Genomic DNA, 19420 nt, shown 5'->3' on the forward strand with positions numbered 1-19420 from the left:
GAAATTCTGTTAAACGCTAATAATATAATTTATATCTAATTATTCTTTTAAATTATAACTATTAAATAAAAATTATTATTAACTGTAACACTTTCTTTACTCGATTCATTGCTTATATAAAGATTTAATAACGGAATTGTCATTAGTTTAACAATTGGATGGTAGGCTCACGCTCAAGATAATTATATTAGTCTATAACTATAAATTTATCTTACATAATTAAATAGTAGCAATATATTTATTTACTAATTTTTTTCTATTTTCAACTAGTTAAAAATAAAAGAAATATAAAAAGTACTAACATTTTATGATAGTTAAAATAAGAAACTATAAACTTAGACTTGTGTACATAAAACCTGCATATCAATCGATTTCAAAAAAAAAAAAAAAAAAAAAAAAAAAAAAAAAAAAAATTATCATTGGTAATCATAAATAAAGATATTAAATTATAAGTAACATTAGAACTTCCAAAAATTCTGGTAAAAGTTTAAAGATTTAAAAACTCAAGACTTTATTTTGATTTTAGAATTTTTATACTTTTCTCTTCTTATGTAATTATTTATACAATTCCTACTCGATCAAACTCACCAAGCAATAAAATTTATAAATAAATTAAATCAACGATAACTTGAGAAGGTGAAATACTTTCAAAAATTTTTTTCTTCACTTATATTAAATAATAAATTAAATTATATTTTATTACTTTATGTTAGTTTATAGTGCCACCGATATCAATTGCCTGATGATCTCCATTCACATTCATCACTGAAAAAATAATAATTTATTATCGACTAATAAAAAAAAATTATTTAATAAAAAATTTGACATTACTTAAAATGTGTAATAAAAATAGCAATATAATTCACTTTACAACTTAATTTAACCATCGCAATTAAGTACATATTATTCTGTGGTAATACAAATGTATCTTTTACATAATTATTAGATGAAATTAATTTTATTATGTATTATATAACATCTCTGAGAGCAAAATTTCTATTGTATAATACTTTAAACTTAAAGTGCGATACTCTTAAACGAGATAATAATAGTGTGTCTAAAATTTAAAAATCGCACGCAATATTTAATACACTTTCCTCACACTCCGTCACCTCTATTCATACCGCAATAATAACACACGCATTAAAAAACCGTTTATAAACAGAATAAAAGCAAAAGAATGTTTCAATTACACACTTTATAATTATACTTAAATAATATAATTCCATTTAATTTGATTTTTAATATTATAACTGTAATTACTTTAATTGTTTACTCACGTTTTAAAGCCGCTGTGAATTCCATTCAAATATTTACTCATGTCTTCTTCACACTCTTGTAATATTTAAATTAGCTGTTATGCTTTCATTATTCATTGCGCTATTCGTAGTTTTTGATCCCACACGTTAATCGATTATCAGTTTTAAAAAAATAATCAATACTTTTTAAATAATTATTATCTAATGCAATTAAGTCAGCAAAGTGATGCAACAAACCCATAATATTTTTGTTTTTAAATAACTTGGTACTGCAAACGAAAACAATTATTGTATGTATATTAGTCATGTATATTATTATGATTATTCATAACTTATATATTCATTCATCTAACTGAGTAGTACTTACCAAATAAAATTGTATTAATATAAAGAACAGTTGATGATAGTAATAAATATTGATTTTTAATTTTCAGGTGTAATCCAATCAAGTGCACTCTTAATTCACTTATGTTAATTGTGCATGAAGATTAAGTTAGCCGACATGTAAAAATTTTTGGAACTTTTTTTTTACTGAAAAAATTGTTAAAAAAAAACTTAAAAAAATTGCACTTGTGAAAAATTTGAAAAACTACAAGTGCAATTTTTTAAAAATAATTTTTAACTCTAATTTAATGAATGAAAAAAAATTAAAAAATTAAAAATGTCGGCTAACTTGATTTTCATAAATTGTACATTTCTTCTTCAAGTCTACAGTAATTCTACTATTACTTAAAAAAAATAAAAAAAAAACAGTGAAGTGAGTTTTCACTTTTAAAGAGCCGGGGCGAAAGCTATTTTATTTCCGTAATTTACTTGTTATCTTGCATGATGTGAACAGGTATATTATTTATATCAATACTTACACTTGTATCCACATAAAATTTCAAGTCATACATTATTGTGACGTGAATTTTATATCCGGCTTAAATCTACGACAGAAAAAATAATTATTTATTATTATTATTACATAAAAATATTGTTTATTTTATTCTTCTATTTGAAGATAATTTCAAGTTATAAAACGTCAGTACCATGTCAACCTAAATGTACTTTTTATATCATTAATCATCGAATATTTTTCTCTGTATACATTTTTTTTAATTATTAATCTTTTTTTGATAATGTCTTTATGTAAACATGTTTTTTGTATTACTATTATTATCATCAGTACTTACGGTAGCTTGTAGTGAAATATTGTCTATCGAGGATTACTCAATATTAGATAACGTTAATGCCGCTAATGAACAAGAGAAAGAGTATGATGATGAGTCATTCATTGACGATGGATTAAGATTCCGCCAAGAGGCCGAAGACAATGAACCTTTGAGGAACAACGAACCTTTTGAAGACGATGATGTATTTATTTAACTCCACTTTTTTTCTCTATAAATACTCGATAGCTTCCGAGTACATCACAGATTCATTGTTTTTTTTTACAGGTTAATCTGCAAACTCATGCCGCTATTAGATCTGCTAATGCTGATGATGATTGCGATCTCAGACAATCTGAGAGGCTTGACTATTTCGACTACCGTAAATATTATTTTATTTTCAAAAACTTTATATCGAGATGTTTTTTTAATTACGTTTTTTTTTGTGAGTTATAAATTAAAAGTTGTTTTTTTTAACGGAGGATTTATCTGTCAAGTCCTTTTTTATATTAATGAGTATTCTTGACGGATGACTCTTAAGATTCAAAATTCCAATGCCGTCTGAAAATAGATGTCTATTATAAAAAATATTAATAACACGGGAAAAAAAAATTTTTTTTTGCTCGAAGAAAAAATAACTTTATCAAACTTACCAATGATAAATTAATCAAATTAGTTTTTGGTTTAGAATGTATTCGATTAATTGTTGATTAATTATTGTTTGACAATAAGATTAACTTTTTCTTGAAGAAATAACCTTTGATATGAAGAAAATGTTTGATTTGAATATTCAACAGGTTTCTTCAGTATAAAAATTTTTTTTAATAATTTTTATATAAATTTTTGATTATCTGATACTCTCACTGATATTATATATTATAATCAATTTTTTCCCAGAAAAAATTACTGTGTCAAGAGAAGATTATGTTGTTGCAATAAAATTTTTTATTTTATAAAAAACTGTCCTAAAAAATATTTTTTTTTTTCAGTAAATATTAATAACACTAAATTTTACAGACATTAAAATTTTTTTACAATTTTGTAGCAATTAAATAGTTAAAAAAAATTTTATTAAAAAGTTTCACATGGGAAAATTAATAAAAATTACAAGTGAAAATTTTTAGAAGAATTTTTTTTTGTAATTGATTTGTTAAAAAAATTTAAAAAATTAACAGCTGACCGCTAACTTCAGTATTACAAACATTAAAGAATTTTTACGATTTTCAAAATGAAAATTAAGTTAGTTGACATTTCAAAATTTTCAGAAATTTTTCCGAGAAAAAATTTCAATTAAAAAATAAAAAAAAAATTGCACACGTAAAAACTTGAAAAACTATAATTGCAATTTTTTAAAAATTATTTTTAGCTGTAATTTAATTAATAAAAAAATCAAAATTTTTTAGACGTCTGCCAACTTCAGTGTAATTTTTCAAATATCATTCCATTCAGTTTTTAATTTAAAACTTGCATCTTATTTTTAATTATTAAATTAATAACAGAGAAACTTTTATTAGTCAATATGACGTCAAATGACAAATGTCAAACGTTATTGTGTAAATACTATTTCAAGGTCAAAGCGATCACTTAAAAAAGGTTTTTCTAAGCTTAGTATTTTTAACAAAATGTTTAAACACGTTTCTCTCAGTAATAAATTTTTCTTTTCACCATTTTATCGTTAATAATTAATTAAATTTTTTTTCTTCTTTTCAGATTCTATGAAGGAAAAAAATAAAGCGTCAAACCATAAAAAAAATGCATTTCTTTATATTTTAATACCGATAATACAATTTTTTAAATAAATTTATTTAAATTTCTGCAAACTTATATTTTAATTTCGACTTTGAGAAATTTAAAGTTTTGAGAGTAAAAATGAATGATGTTGATAAATATAAAAATAAAAACAATTAATAGTTTATAAATAAACGGATTTAAAATAAATATAATGTGAAAGAGTTGTTTTTTCTGTAATTGTACAGTGCTGTCATCTGTGAGCAATTGGAGCATTTTAACCATGTGACTTAGTAAAGTAGGGATAACTGAGCTAACAGGACTTGTCTATCAGTTCTGAACCCATAGTCTCAATGTACCTGATTATTACAATTGTTTGACTTAAAATACATACCAATAAGTGCTTCCAATAATGTCGTAACACTATTATTGACTCTTCCATACTATCAGCTAATGAAAGATATAGTAAAGTGTGTGATATACTGAAATAAAACGAATAAATAATAATGACATAGTTATCAATTGGTTACAATTCCATGGGAAGACAGCATGATTCGCCATGTTGTATGTGCTGTCGTCGATTAATATAAATAATAAATATTATTATCAGCATATTATTTCAATTAAAAAACAGTAATCGATAATGTCAACTAATGACAAGTGTTTCATAATAATTAGAATAATTATATAAAAAAAATTAAATTAATCCGTCATGTAAGATTTTAAAATGGTACTAAAATTCTTTAAATTGTAGTATATATACATATAGATATAGATATATGGATATATATATTTTTTAAAATATTAATTATTGTAATAATGTTGTAGATTATTTTATGAAATTGTTGATTTTTTAAATTTGTCATAACTCGCGCACATGTACCCGCGGTTAGTATTACGCTTGCGCATTTGTAGTTTATGCAATAATTATATTTTTGATAGATACGTGTACATATACCTGTTGTCAATGTATATTAAGTAACATATAATAATGTATGAGTATAAGATTGAGGATCTAGAATCTAAAGAATTCAAGTAGACATGTAACTGTACAGTGTATATACACGAATTTTATTGTTGTTATTATTTTTTATTTTTATTAATTTTTTTTCTTTTGTATGTGCGTATGTAAATAAGTATGTGTGTGATATGAATATGGATGGATATTTCAATACATACGTATGAGATAATAAGGCATTTCCGATTATTAAAATGAACAAGTAAAAAGAAACTAAAATACTCATGTCATGACAATAGTTTCCAACGTTTATAAGCTTAAGTTTTTTAAATAATTTATCCATCAATATTGAGATTAAAATAAATATTACTAATAATAGTTATGAGTTATGATAATTATAAATTAAAAGTCCTAAGTACTGAGTAACGCGAGAATAATGCTTATAAATAAATTTAAAAAAATGAGTCAATAATTAATGTAAATAGTTTGTTATAAGAATAATAATTATTTGAGACTGAATTCGCATAAGGAAAATAAGTAAAATGAGTAGTAACAATAATCAATGTATGATAATGACGACACCAGTACATCATAAAGTTGATAGCGAAGACAACGAGCTCTCTGGAAATTCATACATCGACAACTGCGAGAACAATGATATGCTGAATGATGTTGATCTTGTAAACGGTCCGAATCCCTGGCTTCCAGCTTACGGATATCAGATTCAGCATCAGCAGACATACAATCGGCCTACACATGAGGAACAGTCTAATGGTCTCATATCATTTTTTATTGTTTTTAATAGTTTATAGTTTTTACCAGTAGTTACTCTTATTTATGTAATTCTTACACGCATGTGTGTGCTTTATATTCATTTAAATTACGCTAGTCTGTAATAATTGGAACACACACGCTCTGAAAATTTACTCGCTCTAAATTTAATTATTACACTATTAGCTTACTAGTATTGTTGGTGTTGGTATTTAAGGATTGGTACACATTTTTTCCTTTATAGAGTACCTATACGAGAATTTTAGATTACGTAGCTTTGCATGACAATTGTGTATAAGCAATTGTACCGTAGATGTAGGTCGCTTTCTCAGAGTACAGAACATAGAAAATAATCTTAATTTGTGAAAATTTATCATTATTATTGTTATTAATAATATTACTTATGTTTTATAAAAGAAAAATAAGACTCGTTTTGTTTTATTCACTTGATAGTAATTATTTTTTTTTTATTTCGCAGAAAACTGTCTGAGTCAGCAGATTGATTTCCTGGAGACGATATTCGAAGAAACCTCAGAGGATCTTCAGAGCGATTCTGATAGAAGTGATGGTACTACTTGTTGGCTTGGTTCTGATTCTGAAACTGAAAGTGTTATTCATATAACGATAAATAAAACTGCAGGTGAAAATAAATTTTTTATACGAGAAAAAAATTAAATTGAAACAAACATTACTAACATTATATTTTTTTTTATTTTAATTTTCTAAGGACAAGCTTTTATGAAATCTTCTGTTAAGGGTGAATATGCATCCACACTGCTTATAAAAAATTTATTTCCATACTCTGTAGTGTAGTTATGATGTAATGCTTTAGGCAAAAAAAAAAAAAAAAAAGAGTAATAATAATCACTAATACGCTGTTTATTGTTTTTAAATAGGAGAGCAGTTAGATAGCAATGAGAGTGAGTGTAATTCTATGGTGCCAGATAAATGTCGCTGTCAAAATAACACGAGCGAGTGTTATTGTTGGTGTAAATCATCATCGACAGCTTTAATGAAAGATAATAATCGTTGGTCGACGTTACCTCGCTCGCTGTCAAGATCATCAACGTCATCGTGCTCGTCGTCTCTTGTACAATTTGAAAATAATGAACGAGCTTGTGCAGCTGTTTCGCCTTCAGGCTACAGTTACGACTCTCTTGAATACTCAAACTGTTCGAATTCTTACTTTGATAACACGTCCCCAGACAGTTTAGAAGATTCAGAGAATGACAATTATAATCCGTCAAAAAGATTCGATTCAAACAACGACAACGTACAATTTTTTGCAAAGATCCGTCCGTATAAAAGTTTTGAAAGTTTGGATACTAGTTGTGATAATAGTCAATTTGTTGGGATGACTACTTTTAAGCAGCCTAAACTCAAAAGGTATTTATATTTTATCTTGTTTTGTTTTATTTTATTTATAATTAGATTCAAGGATACTTAATAAAATAATTTTTAAAAATACTTTAGAGACGTTTGGGAACAACGATATGATGAAGAAAAAAATTATCTTCGAAGTACTTTAGATAGTGATAATAATTATCGTCATCAAGCCAGCATGGAGTGGACAAGTACGATAGACCTGCGTGAAATAGGTTTGGAATCTGATGGCCGAGAGGCTGTGCTTTTGAATCTTACTCGTTCACAAGTTGGCTCCTTCTCGGATTCACCTTATACTAAGCTAAATATAGATTACAGCAGCAACAACCAACCGTCGAGAATTATGCCCGTTGAACAACGAGGGTGGAGCAACTCGATGTCGTCCGATTTTAATTTTAGATTCACCAACAAGTCCCGTAGTGTACCCAGTCTACCAACAGACTTGGACGGATTGTCAACTGACTATTTAACTCGTAATTTATACTGTAATGATATTTATGATACGTCAGTAAGTAATACTGGTCTATCGTCATTTAAATACTCGGAAAATTTTACACGGGTTAACAGTGTACCAGTGAATCTCAATTTATTTGGATCTTTTGATACTGCTAATGAGCAAGTCGTATCAATAACGTATGATTCTATGAATTCTGAGGATAATAATCGTGAAATGGCGGACTACCAACCCAATGAAATGGCACATTACCAGTTTAATACTATTATTTCCAATAATACCGAGGATAATGACATAATAGCCAAGGGAAAAGTTAAAGAAATACCATCGATTGAAAATGAAACTGAACAAGTTAATAATAATTGTGATATTTCATCATCGGCTATTTTCAAAGAAAATACCAATGATGAAAGTAATAATATTGTGAAGAAAAAAACAGTTAAAATTCAAGATCGTGGATTCGATGTGCTGACTATTGAAAATAATATCGATGCAGTTGTCGACGAGGCAATACGTCAGCTTGGAAGTAAAGTCGAGGAAATAATTACTTATCCAGATAATATGGAGCAAGTTAAGGATAGTATTCCGCGAACTCCCTCTACCAAAGATCGTTCAAGACGAGTCAAAAATAATGCTAGTTATGAATTAGCGCAACAGTGGGAAATAGATGATAAAAATTTCAAATATTCACCATCGTCTTCAGCTGCAGGCTACTCATCACCCAATACACGCAAACGGGTTCTCAATAACCCAAGTTACGAGTTGGCTCAACAGTCGGATTATATAAAAGCCCTTCATTTGACCTCTAGACCCTTTCAACGTATGGATGCTTGTGATGAACTTAATGAAGCTGGTTTTGTTGACCAAAAATGTGGTGTTAATTCATCGGATGGAGCCGGTGACAGGAACCAGTCGGATGATAATAATTTATTGAGTCAGATAAAAAAAAACTCTGTTTGTTTTTCAATTTATGGAGAAACTGGTAATTGTATTCCAAACGCTGTGGGACCCATTTTAGATGATGAAGTAGATTTTTCATATTTAGAAACAAAAGTTATTGCAAATGAGCCAGTAATTAGAGAGTTTGAGTCGTTATTGTCTACTGGTAATGATAAAAAAATCTATGATAATAATAGTAATTATAGTGATGAAAGCCAAGATGAACAAAAAGAAGAAGAAGAAGAGGAGGAGGAAGAAGGTGAAGAAGAAGAAATGGATATTAATAGTAGTAATAATTCAACTAATAATTGTAGTAAAAAATTAAATAATTTTGAAGTTGAAAATAATAGTGAAGATTCAGAGTCGAATGAATTTTGTATTAGCAATGAGATGGCGCTGTTAGTTGACAATAGTAACTTAAAAGTGAATGGAGCAGGTATAAACGAGGGGGTATTTGCAGAGAATCATCGGCAGAACCCCCAACGGCGAACCCGACCGATCGAGAAGGAAGAAGAGAAATTGCCTATGGTATTGGTTGAAGAAAGCATCTTAAAGAAAAATGCGTCGGAGGTGGGAGAAAGTACTCGACAGCAGCACCAGCAGCATAAGCAACAATGCACTGAACCCAAGCCTACTCAACAAAACATAGTTAATACTACATCTGTAGTGTGTAATCATGGTTTAACTTCAGCGTCGAATACACGATCTGGTAATTCAATAGTCGGGCGCGACCTCGACGAGTGTGGGACGGAGAGTGAGGGAAAAAAGGAGGAAGTTATTTATGAAGGGAGCGATAACCAGCCGTGGAGCAAACCGATGTTAGTTATGTTGACGAAGAGCTTGGAGAACGAGCGTCTAAATTTAACTACCGCGTCATTAACAACAACAACAACATCAAGAACATCAACAGTACCAACAAAAACATCAACTATGGTGACAGTACCTCCTGCGAGTGACGCTACCATGAGTGAAGACGATAAAAATAAAAAAAGCCGTATTGGTGGTTTTTTGCAACGTTTTTCAAAATTCCGTTTTAGTGGGCGTTCTAAGAGTCCACGACTGGATGCCAGTAATAAAAAAAGTAAAATAATAACAGATACGCGATCATGTGGCACGCAATCCGTAAATGTAGGCAAAAGAGTTGCTGAACATAATTATATTATTATACCGTTACATGCACCAGAGGAAGAGACGAATAATGATCAAAAGAGACAAGAACAACAGCAACTATGTGAAATTTCAAAAAACACAAGCGTCTCTGATAACAACCCAGAACTCAATGCTTCGTCTGTTGGGTAAGCTTGTTTATTGTTATCTGTTTGTGCTTATTTTATTTCAATTAATTACTTACTTACTTACTAACTGATTAATTTATTATAGTGAGTATATTAAACTCTATTAAATGTGATTAAATGTTTCTTTGGATCGCGTCTCTTCCTCTCTTTATCTCTCTTTCTCTTTTATGACTCTGAGATCATGTATGAGAAATATCATGCAATTGAAGCTTTCGTAATGGTGATCTGCGTTAAGTACTCAGTAGGGGGATTAACACATATTTATAATGTTGACGTAATTTCCCCCGCCTACACTACAATAATTTTATTATCTTCTTTAAAAATTAGTTTTTTTTTATTCTCATGTTTTTTTATCATCGAATAATAATGAGTAAACAGGTTGAAAACTTACATACAGAATGGAAATTCAAGTACTATCTTATCTAATACATACCATATTAAATCACAGTTGTACACATATTTTTATTATACTATAATTAATTTCATGTTACAAAAATTTCTTTGTTACATTCTATGAAGGGGGGAAAAAAAAACAATATGTCACTCCAGAAAGAGATTATAATTTTTTTCCTAATTTTATAATGATAATATTTATTTCATAGTTTACTCAATTTTATATTTTATTAAAATGTTTCTTTGTAGAATTAAAAAAAAAAAAAAAAAAAAACATGATGTCATTTTATTAGAAGTACAAAGCTGATGATATTTTTTTTTTTGTCTTAGAGATATATTACTAATTGAATAATAAAAAGTACGCGTATAAAAAAATAAATAAACATGACATAAACCTCAAAACCTTTTTCATGATTGGATAAACATTCCATGTCATTATATTTAGTGACACCAAAATAACAAATGTAATTAAGCTAATGAAATTATAATTTATTATAAGATCAGACGGCAATATTTAAAGTAAACTATCTACACCAACTTTAAAAAGTATTTAATCTACTTAATTAAATACTAACTGATCCATTTATATTTATTTATACACTACAATATTTATTTAAAAGAATATTTATAGAAATAGCAAAAGCCAACATAAACATATAGTATAGCTTAATAAAAATAAATATTGAAGATATATAATATTAATACATATATGTAAAAGGTGTTAGATAGATGTTAGTGAACTAGAACTAATATTAATGTTTAAAATAAATTTTTCAGTACAAACGGACGAGCAGCAGTGTGTATCAGCAAACCGCCTTTGCCGCCGCTACAGAATGTCCGCGCGTGTGCATCAGCAAGTATGCGAAGTACGTCGTCTCCAGAGCCAGCTGGGACGCGCCGGCGCGCGATAACAGACTTAGGAAACCCGGCTATTATCAAAATGGCGAAAGCTCGTGCAATGCAGCAGCAGCAGCAACCTCATCACCATCACCATCATCATCCCAACTATCACCAGTATCACCAGTCAGCCAGCCAAATGAAAGACCATCCAGGCGGGTTGCTCGAGACGGATCTTGACGCGGATATTCATAACGGGGAACCAGATATCAACAACGGCAGTATTATCAACGACGGTGCTTCCACGACTGACAAAAAGACCCGCAGTCTACTCAACCTTACTCATACGTTGCGTCAAGGCCGTGAAAACGTACTGTTGCGCGTATCTCAGTCGCCAGCAGGGTTTAGTTGCGACGGAAACACCAGTGACCATCCTGACTACGACGTCACTGGTGAACACATCAATCACAACCGTCCTCATAAATCCATGGAGTTTCTCCTAGATAAGGAGAATTTACATTTTATAAAGGTAAGAAGCCATAGCCTTGCTATTATCATACTATTTATCATCGTCATCATCTTCATTTATTTATTTATTTTTATCTATCGAACATCTTAACAGACAGACGTATTAATTATTATCTATTATCAAAATATCAAGGTAATATTTTTTATATACTCCTTGATAACAATTATGTGCGAGTGATATAACAGCAGGTGACAATACTACTCAATTTTTTTTTTTTTTTTTTTTTTTTTTTTTTTTTTTTTTAAGTACTGACTCATCGATAAAGGGCAAAGGTTATCCAAAATAAAATGAACCGGTAAAAAATTATCAGTATCGGTATTTAATACTAATTCACTCCACGTCAATAGCTTCCGGCGGATACATTACTTCCGTCAGTATTTATTATCATTATCATCATCATCGTGATTATTGTTATCATTATTATCATTTGTGATCTTAAGAGCTAGCTATAACGGCGCGACACTTTGACCTCGTATTAAAATGTCACGTAACTGTCAATTTAGGTAAAAAGAGAAACTATATTCTAATATAAATTATATACGAGCTATCGAGTATGTGCGATTATTATTTAAATTTGATTTGCTACGTGAAATTGTAAAGATTTAACCGTTTCTATTGCTGGTTAATTTTTAACGAAGATCAAGTTTACAATAATATATAGATATGTGACACAAAAGTATTTACTGCAAGTCGAGTCCATTGCGCATCGGCTATCGACTACTCCACATCTAAGTTTGATGCATCACAAGATCGATAGCATGGGCAAGGCCTAGTTTCACGTCGACCTTGCTCATTCATATAAACAACAAACTATTGACTTATTTATTAATTTTTTCTTTTCTATTCAACTATTCAGCTTGCTTTCCGGTTGTTTCAGGCTTATGAGAAATTGTGACATTTTAAAACCGGACATTTGCGAAAAATGTAAAGCTCTTTTATTCTATTTACATTCTCTGTGACGTTAGCGTTACACCGAGTCTTTATAAATAAATAAATAAAAATAAATGACGATCAGTTACTGCGATCGATTTCTTTTTTTAATTATTATTTAAGTTATTCAATAAGGGTTATATATTTATAATTTTTTTAATTAAAATTTTAGCCTCCTGAAAATGAGCTCCAGAAAGGAATGGCGGCTGAACGTGTACCTAGTGAGCACGAGCTAAGAGTCCAGAGATCACTGCAACGATTAAATGTACCAGATTGGTATAAGAATTCACCAGCAGCTCGTGATGGATTTCGGTTAAAGCGGCATTCAGATGCATCTCAACACAGCGGATGGCGTTCGCTGGGTTCTAAAACCACATCGTTATCTTCCCTTTCATCGTCTTCCAATCTCCGGCAACCTAGCAGAGGTATATACACTAATGTCACAACTTGTACTTACTACTACTACTACTATTACACCGTAAATAGTTAATCATGTTAAAATTTATTAAATCACAGTCCATTATCAAAATTAAATAAAATTTTTTTTTTCTTCTCGGGCTATTCCTGAGCTACGGACATCTCTTTTAATGACTAATTGCTTTACAGGACTGCTTTCAAGTCCAACGCCGCAGCCGGTATTCTCTCGATGGAGCACAAGTTTATTAAACAGCGCTGGTAGTTCACCGGCAAACTCAATAGGATCATCATTTAATTATCGGCAACCCTACCTTGGATGGCGTTCCCAAGAACGCCTGGCGAATCCACGAACACCTGCCGAGCGACTTGCTCAAGGCATCCTCCCACAGCTGGACCCCAAGCAGCAGCAACAGCAAGATCAACAGCAACAGCAGCAGCAAGAACAAGAACAGCAACAACAACAACAACGAACTAGCCACCAGCTCGATGTGAGGAATTCGATAAAAGAAGTTACCTCAGCTATAGTTCACTATGTACAAAGCGGTCAGGAGGCAACAGTAAAAGGTGGAAGGCTTTCTCCTCGATTTAATGACGATAACAACGATGACAGAAGTGATAATTATCATCATCGAAATTACGAAGATAGATTCGCCAGTCCCAGAGGTGAGCATAATTAAATGCGACAACTCCTCTGCGACAAAACAATGCAAACAAACAATTATTTATTTTATTTATATCTTTTAAAATATAATTATCATCATCCCACCACAATCTACCAACCATCACCATTATTCTCCACACTACAGGTAATTGTTTTATGTTTTTTTTTTTTGTTTTACTAGTATATCGTACCTCTATTATCACTAAAGCAAACATTAAATTTTTTTAAGTGTGCCTAACACTTAATTAGTCTGATAATTTTTTTCTAAACCATTTTTATATTGTATATTTACATTCTAAACTTTACTTTTATATTGATTTTCAAAGTAGAGTGCATACATTAGTTAATAATTTACGTATAAACTTATAAAAGTCAGACTATAAGGTAAATTTGAATATTTATCGTTACTTCGATTGTAAATTATATTTAATAATATTATTTTGTTCAAACATACTGACTTGTAAAATTAAATGAATTTTTTGTTTTTATTGAAATATTCAATTTTATTTTTTTGAGAAAAAAAAATTGCCTTTTTAGAATCAGAGATGCGATATACTTAAATATTCTCTTTAACTTCATCTTTTTATCTATACTACTGGTACTACCATTTCCACTCCTTCATTAACAATTTTATTTATTTAAAATAACAAAGTCTCTTGACAGTGACAATTAGCGCGGAGATTAATAAATAATGATGTTGATGAAAGGTGAAGGGATTAAAATGTGCTGGATGGAGAGCTCGTTTGTTGGAACACGACCGGTTGACTCGCCGGAAACGCCAGTGAGTTTGACAGCAGACAAAGAGTGTAGTTGTACAGGATGTGATGCTACGGGAACAACTAAATCGTGTAGTTGTATAGAATCAACCACGAATTCTGGACTTTATCTGGATTTAGAGCCAAGTGACGCAAGTAACTGCCCCTCCCCGTCTTCGAGTTATCGTCGGGATACGTCTCAACAACGATACAGTCATCATCGTGGTGAGTTACTGCTCGCCTAAGGATATACGATTTGTTCATCGTTATTATTTTTCTTTTTACTATTATTGCTATTATTATTAAAACTTATTATTACTATTACTACAATTATTATTATTATTATTATTATTATTATTATTATTATTATTATTATTATTATTATTATTACTAGTAGCAGTAGAATTTGATTTTTTTTATCATTAAATTTTTTTTTATTTTCATTCAAAGGTACTGAGACACAATTAAATGGTGCTGTTAAATAAAGTTGCGGATCTTTCCGTCATAGTTAAGATTTTTAAACAAATGAGCCAGTGCAAATTTTCACTTGTAAATATAGTAAAATTTTGTTAATTTTTTTTTTAAATATTATAACAAAAATATATATTTATATAAACAAAATATATTTTTCTGATAAGATTTATAATTTAAAAATTATTTAACGTATTTATAATACAAATTAATTTTAAATAATTAACATTTTATTAAATAACACTTGATATTTTTTCACTCTCTTTCTTTAATTGTTGGCTCTCAATAACTTTTTTCATCTAAATAAGTAAATAATTATTTATGTTATGTTAGCATTTGATGTTATGTTAACTTAGACAATCAATATTTTGTATCCAATGTCCATATATTTATTATTTTCACTTTAAATTATTTAACAATCTCCAATTAAATAATACACTTACATATATCTATATTATTATTATTGCTATTATTTACTCATACAAAATATCTTCAGTAATAATCATAAAAAAATACGTATGCCAATTGATTATCATAAATTGTTTGCTATTTTTCTTTAGTTAATATTATTTACCTATAAAAAACAAAAAAAAAATACAAAAAATGCTTATTCTATTTACTTATCATTTTCAAACGTAAAGCAATATTATATGTTTATGCTAATGATATATTTTAAATGTATGTTTCGTAATTATTGATATTTTATGTAGTGCACATCCTTATGTAGAATAAATTATCGTTCATATCAGCGTTTATTTTGTAATTTATTACTATTATTTATTATTTATCTATAACTGTCCCAGGAATTTTTTATATTATAATTTATAATTAAATCAGCTCATACTTGCACGGTAAGTAATTATTCATTACTAGTTTTCATTTCATCTACTCGTTAGAAGTATTTTTTTTTTGCCTTTTTTGTCGCACTATTAAAGCTACTATTAGTGATTAAACAGTGATTAATATTACTAATTATAAAATTTTCTTATCAGAAACGATGGAAGACATGAAAGATACCCAAGCCACGGCAATGACGGCCGCGTTTTTCCGCAACAAACCGAGTCCTGGATCAACGACACTAGAAGATGTGCTTGATTCTCTATTGGGTTTACCGTCAGCTTCATCACGGACGCCAAGCCCAGGAGGAAAAACTGGAAAGAGTTGCAGTGATTTACGTCAAGACCTCCAAGGTAGGAGGACTATGTAAGTTTCTTTTGAGTTATGATTTTCAACAATGAAAAAAAAATTAAAGTACTACGAAATAATTAAATTTATTGCCATAGTACGTACGTTGTTGCTATCACAATTGCCTTTAGGTCGAACTAGTTATTGTGAGTTTTGGTAAATAGGCTATAAGCTAATATCCATTTATTGATTATTTATTATTATTATTATTATTATTATTATTATTATTATTATAGTTGTAATTATTATTATTATTATTTTTGTACTATTATTATTATTAGAATTATTATTATTTTTATTTTTTAGTTAATTTTACCAAGTAGTTGATGAAATGAAATAATAAAATTAATATTGATTAAATTTTGTCACAGAGTCCGTTAAACAGGATACAACTGAGTCTACGGAGAAACCGAACCTAAATAACGAACGTAGCAAAGATCGTCGTAAAAGTGAAGGCAGTGATATTGTGCCACTATCTCATCGTAATTTATCATCACGTAATCGTCGTGTCTCCTTTGATAATACTGCCACTGTTGATAAATATCTGGTAAAATGTCGTCACAACAAATGTAACAATACTACGACATTAGTTGAAGCACGTAGAGTATACAAGAGCTGTCATTACTGCATGTATTTATACTGTTCAAGAGACTGCAGAAGAGCTCATTGGCAACGTCACCGCAAAACATGCCTGCATTCACGTGTCGGCGCTATTTGTCGGCAAGTACTGTCAAGCGCTAAAGACGATCTAGCAACGCTTAAACATATTTCACTGTTGGCGAGACATGGATATATGGCCCATGGACGAGGCGCAGTTAAATTTTTCTTCACCAGTCCCGAGTTGGCAGAAAAATTTATCAACAACGGTTTCAAAGATCTTGGAGAGCCCACCTATGTCCGTTCGTCTGATCTTCTGCTCAGTGAAATGGGCACTGAACTTTATGCGGAAGTTATGCGGCTTTGTAAGTCTTATAATCCAGAAACAAGGTTGGTCCTTTATGTTGCGGTTTGTGTTGTTAATGAAGTGCCGTCAACTGATGTCGGTGGTGTTAGATGGGAGCGACAGTTAATTTCTCGTTGTGGTAAAATACGTTTAGATGCTAAACCACATCATCATCACCATCACCACCATCATCATCAACAACAACAACAATCACACCAATCGCGTCATCAGAATCATCAACAACAACAACAACAACAGCAGCAACAATTACAACAGCAGCAGCAGCACCAGCAGCACCAGCAACAGCAACAACAACAACAGCAACAGCAACAGCAACAGCAACAACAGCGTCAAGAACATACTAAAGAATCATCATCATCTTCACAACCAATATCATCTTCATCACCAGCATGTAATATAACCCGTGAAATGGAATCACCTGAAACACTTGTATTCACATCATTACCACAATCAAACAGTGCTGGAAAAAAAGAAACAACACCAAAAAAAAACCGTGAAATTGGTTTTGCGAATATTCAGCGGCAATTAAGATTACGTGGGGTATCTCTTAGAAGACATTTTCCTCAGGTTTATAAAAAGTTATGCTCCTACGTCGATGGATCCGTAGATAAGTTTGCACCTGTTACGATTTATCCAATAGACCAGGCCTCTGGAAAAAGTTTTATGTGCATTATAATGCTTGATATCGAACCCGAAAGGCTAAGGCTTTTGCCGACTGATTCGTCACGGGTGAAAACTATTGATATTAGTGCCATTGAACAGGAGTAATGTTAATTAATTAATAGTTATATTTATTATGATTAATATTAATATTAATATTATAATTACAATTATTATTATTATTATTATTATTATTATTATTATTATTATTATTATTACTATTTTAATTAATATTACATTAACAGTACATGCATACATTCAAATATGAGTATTTACAAAGATAGATTTTTTTAAATTAATTTAAAGTAATTTGCTGAATTTAAGAATAAGTAATTATTAATATACAAAGATATATTATCATAATTATATAAAAATTTTTAGTGAACTTTTAGTGATTTGTAAAATTTAATTGCTCATTGATTAAACGCATTTGACGCAGGAAAAGTTATTAATAACTGATTAAAGATCAAGATAATCCATTTTGAATTGGATATAAAGATACTTTTAATAAAGCATGTTGCTAATTAATATACTATCGCTACATCTCTGACTAAAAAAAAATTCTATAAAAATGCCTGTGCCAAAATTAAAGTAAAAATTCACATCAAAAAATAAAAATTCCTTAAGTATGAGGTGCTCTATCATATTTTTGTTTGTATTGTTCTACATTTATTATGTTAATTTTAAAAAAGTCTATATTTAATGAAAATTTACTATTGACACTTAGTGTATTACGGCGTTCACGAAATACATCTAAAATGATTTATTGATTGTTATAGAAATTAATAATATGTAGAAAAAAAAAGAGTTATATTTATTAGTTTGTTTCAAATATATAGAAAAATTTTACAATTTGATTTTTAAACGTAACTTGTTTTTTTACTATATGATAAATATTATAAATTTTAAATTTATGTTACACATATAATCATTACTATAATGTTATAATAAATTTATTGTTGATTACATTTTGATTATTTAAAGAGCATAAAAACAAATAAAAATACTTACTAGAAAAAATATATTGTTCAATCTTTTTTATATTACCTTTAATTTATTTAATTAATAATTAACAATAATACATTAATTAAATAAATAAATTTCACTACTAATAATAATATAATTATTTTACAATGGTATTAACAGCAATCGACGTGATTGCTACAGTAATCATATATATGCAGTAGTAAATATATAATCCGTTTACAAAATCACAGTCAAATTTAAAAAAAGTTTGGAAAATCCAAAAGTGCACGCCTCATAATCTCATTTTTCACACTAAAATTGATTAAAATAAAATCTAAAAAACAGAAAACTCTGCTATGGTTTAGTGGCTCTATAATTCTCAAGTGAGGAAAAAAAATATTCTAATAAAATTTATAGATAGATATACAAAAAAATACAGTCATATATTAGGTTTTTATAAATAATAATTTAATGACAGTGAATCGAACGCTTATATTAATTGAGAAAGTTCGTCGCGTGTTACTTAAGATAATAAAAAAAAAATTATTCCGGTATGATCATTTTTTCGACTGATTTCCCTGCCACATACACCAATCCATAAACACAGACACACGTCCAGAAAAGATTGTCTTTAATGTTATTATTTACTATTTTACGCAAAATAATTTTTATTTAAATATATCGCGTTACTGATGCCATAAGGCCGTACCCCGA

The 19420-nt window shown here is 29.3% G+C and overlaps 1 protein-coding gene and 2 long non-coding RNA genes across 6 annotated transcripts; 2 read left to right on the plus strand and 1 right to left on the minus strand.

The window, feature by feature from the left end:
* Positions 1–578: 578 nt before the first annotated feature.
* Positions 579–2558, minus strand: LOC141536674 (uncharacterized). The gene is made up of 5 exons (XR_012480773.1): positions 2435–2558; positions 2123–2188; positions 1627–1790; positions 1281–1528; positions 579–765 (listed from the first exon to the last, which is right to left on the minus strand). It is a non-coding gene; the product is annotated as an uncharacterized LOC141536674 (long non-coding RNA).
* Positions 2481–4282, plus strand: LOC141536675 (uncharacterized). Its single transcript, XR_012480774.1, has 3 exons — positions 2481–2615; positions 2699–2792; positions 4121–4282. It is a non-coding gene; the product is annotated as an uncharacterized LOC141536675 (long non-coding RNA).
* Positions 4283–4484: 202 nt separating this feature from the next.
* LOC141536673 (uncharacterized) lies at positions 4485–18760 on the plus strand. 4 transcript variants are annotated; one of them, XM_074257357.1, is made up of 11 exons: positions 4486–5870; positions 6346–6507; positions 6595–6624; positions 6764–7253; positions 7341–9938; positions 11109–11697; positions 12800–13052; positions 13234–13707; positions 14413–14685; positions 15924–16121; positions 16488–18760. In XM_074257357.1, the coding sequence occupies exons 1-11, from the start codon at positions 5639–5641 to the stop codon at positions 17846–17848; spliced, it is 6660 nt and encodes a 2219-aa protein (XP_074113458.1). In that variant the 5' UTR covers positions 4486–5638; the 3' UTR covers positions 17849–18760. The 4 variants fall into 4 exon arrangements, with proteins under 4 accessions (XP_074113461.1, XP_074113458.1, XP_074113459.1 ...); XM_074257360.1 differs by lacking the exon at positions 14413–14685 and having other exon boundaries at positions 4485–5870; XM_074257358.1 differs by lacking the exon at positions 6595–6624.
* Positions 18761–19420: the final 660 nt, after the last annotated feature.

Source organism: Cotesia typhae, unplaced genomic scaffold (assembly GCF_013202065.1).
Source record: "Cotesia typhae breed Kobodo isofemale line unplaced genomic scaffold, CoteBio_Ctyphae scaffold_152, whole genome shotgun sequence".
NCBI lineage: Eukaryota > Metazoa > Arthropoda > Insecta > Hymenoptera > Braconidae > Cotesia > Cotesia typhae.

What these genes read in the sequence shown, in the direction of transcription:
- LOC141536673 (XM_074257357.1), top strand. Translation starts at nt 5,639, where the DNA reads ATGAGTAGTAACAATAATCAATGTATGATAATGACGACACCAGTACAT. An exon ending in AGAATTTACATTTTATAAAG is followed by an intron (nt 11,698 to 12,799) that starts GTAAGAAGCCAT and finishes TTAAAATTTTAG; the next exon opens with CCTCCTGAAAATGAGCTCCA. An exon ending in ACGATACAGTCATCATCGTG is followed by an intron (nt 14,686 to 15,923) that starts GTGAGTTACTGC and finishes TTTTCTTATCAG; the next exon opens with AAACGATGGAAGACATGAAA.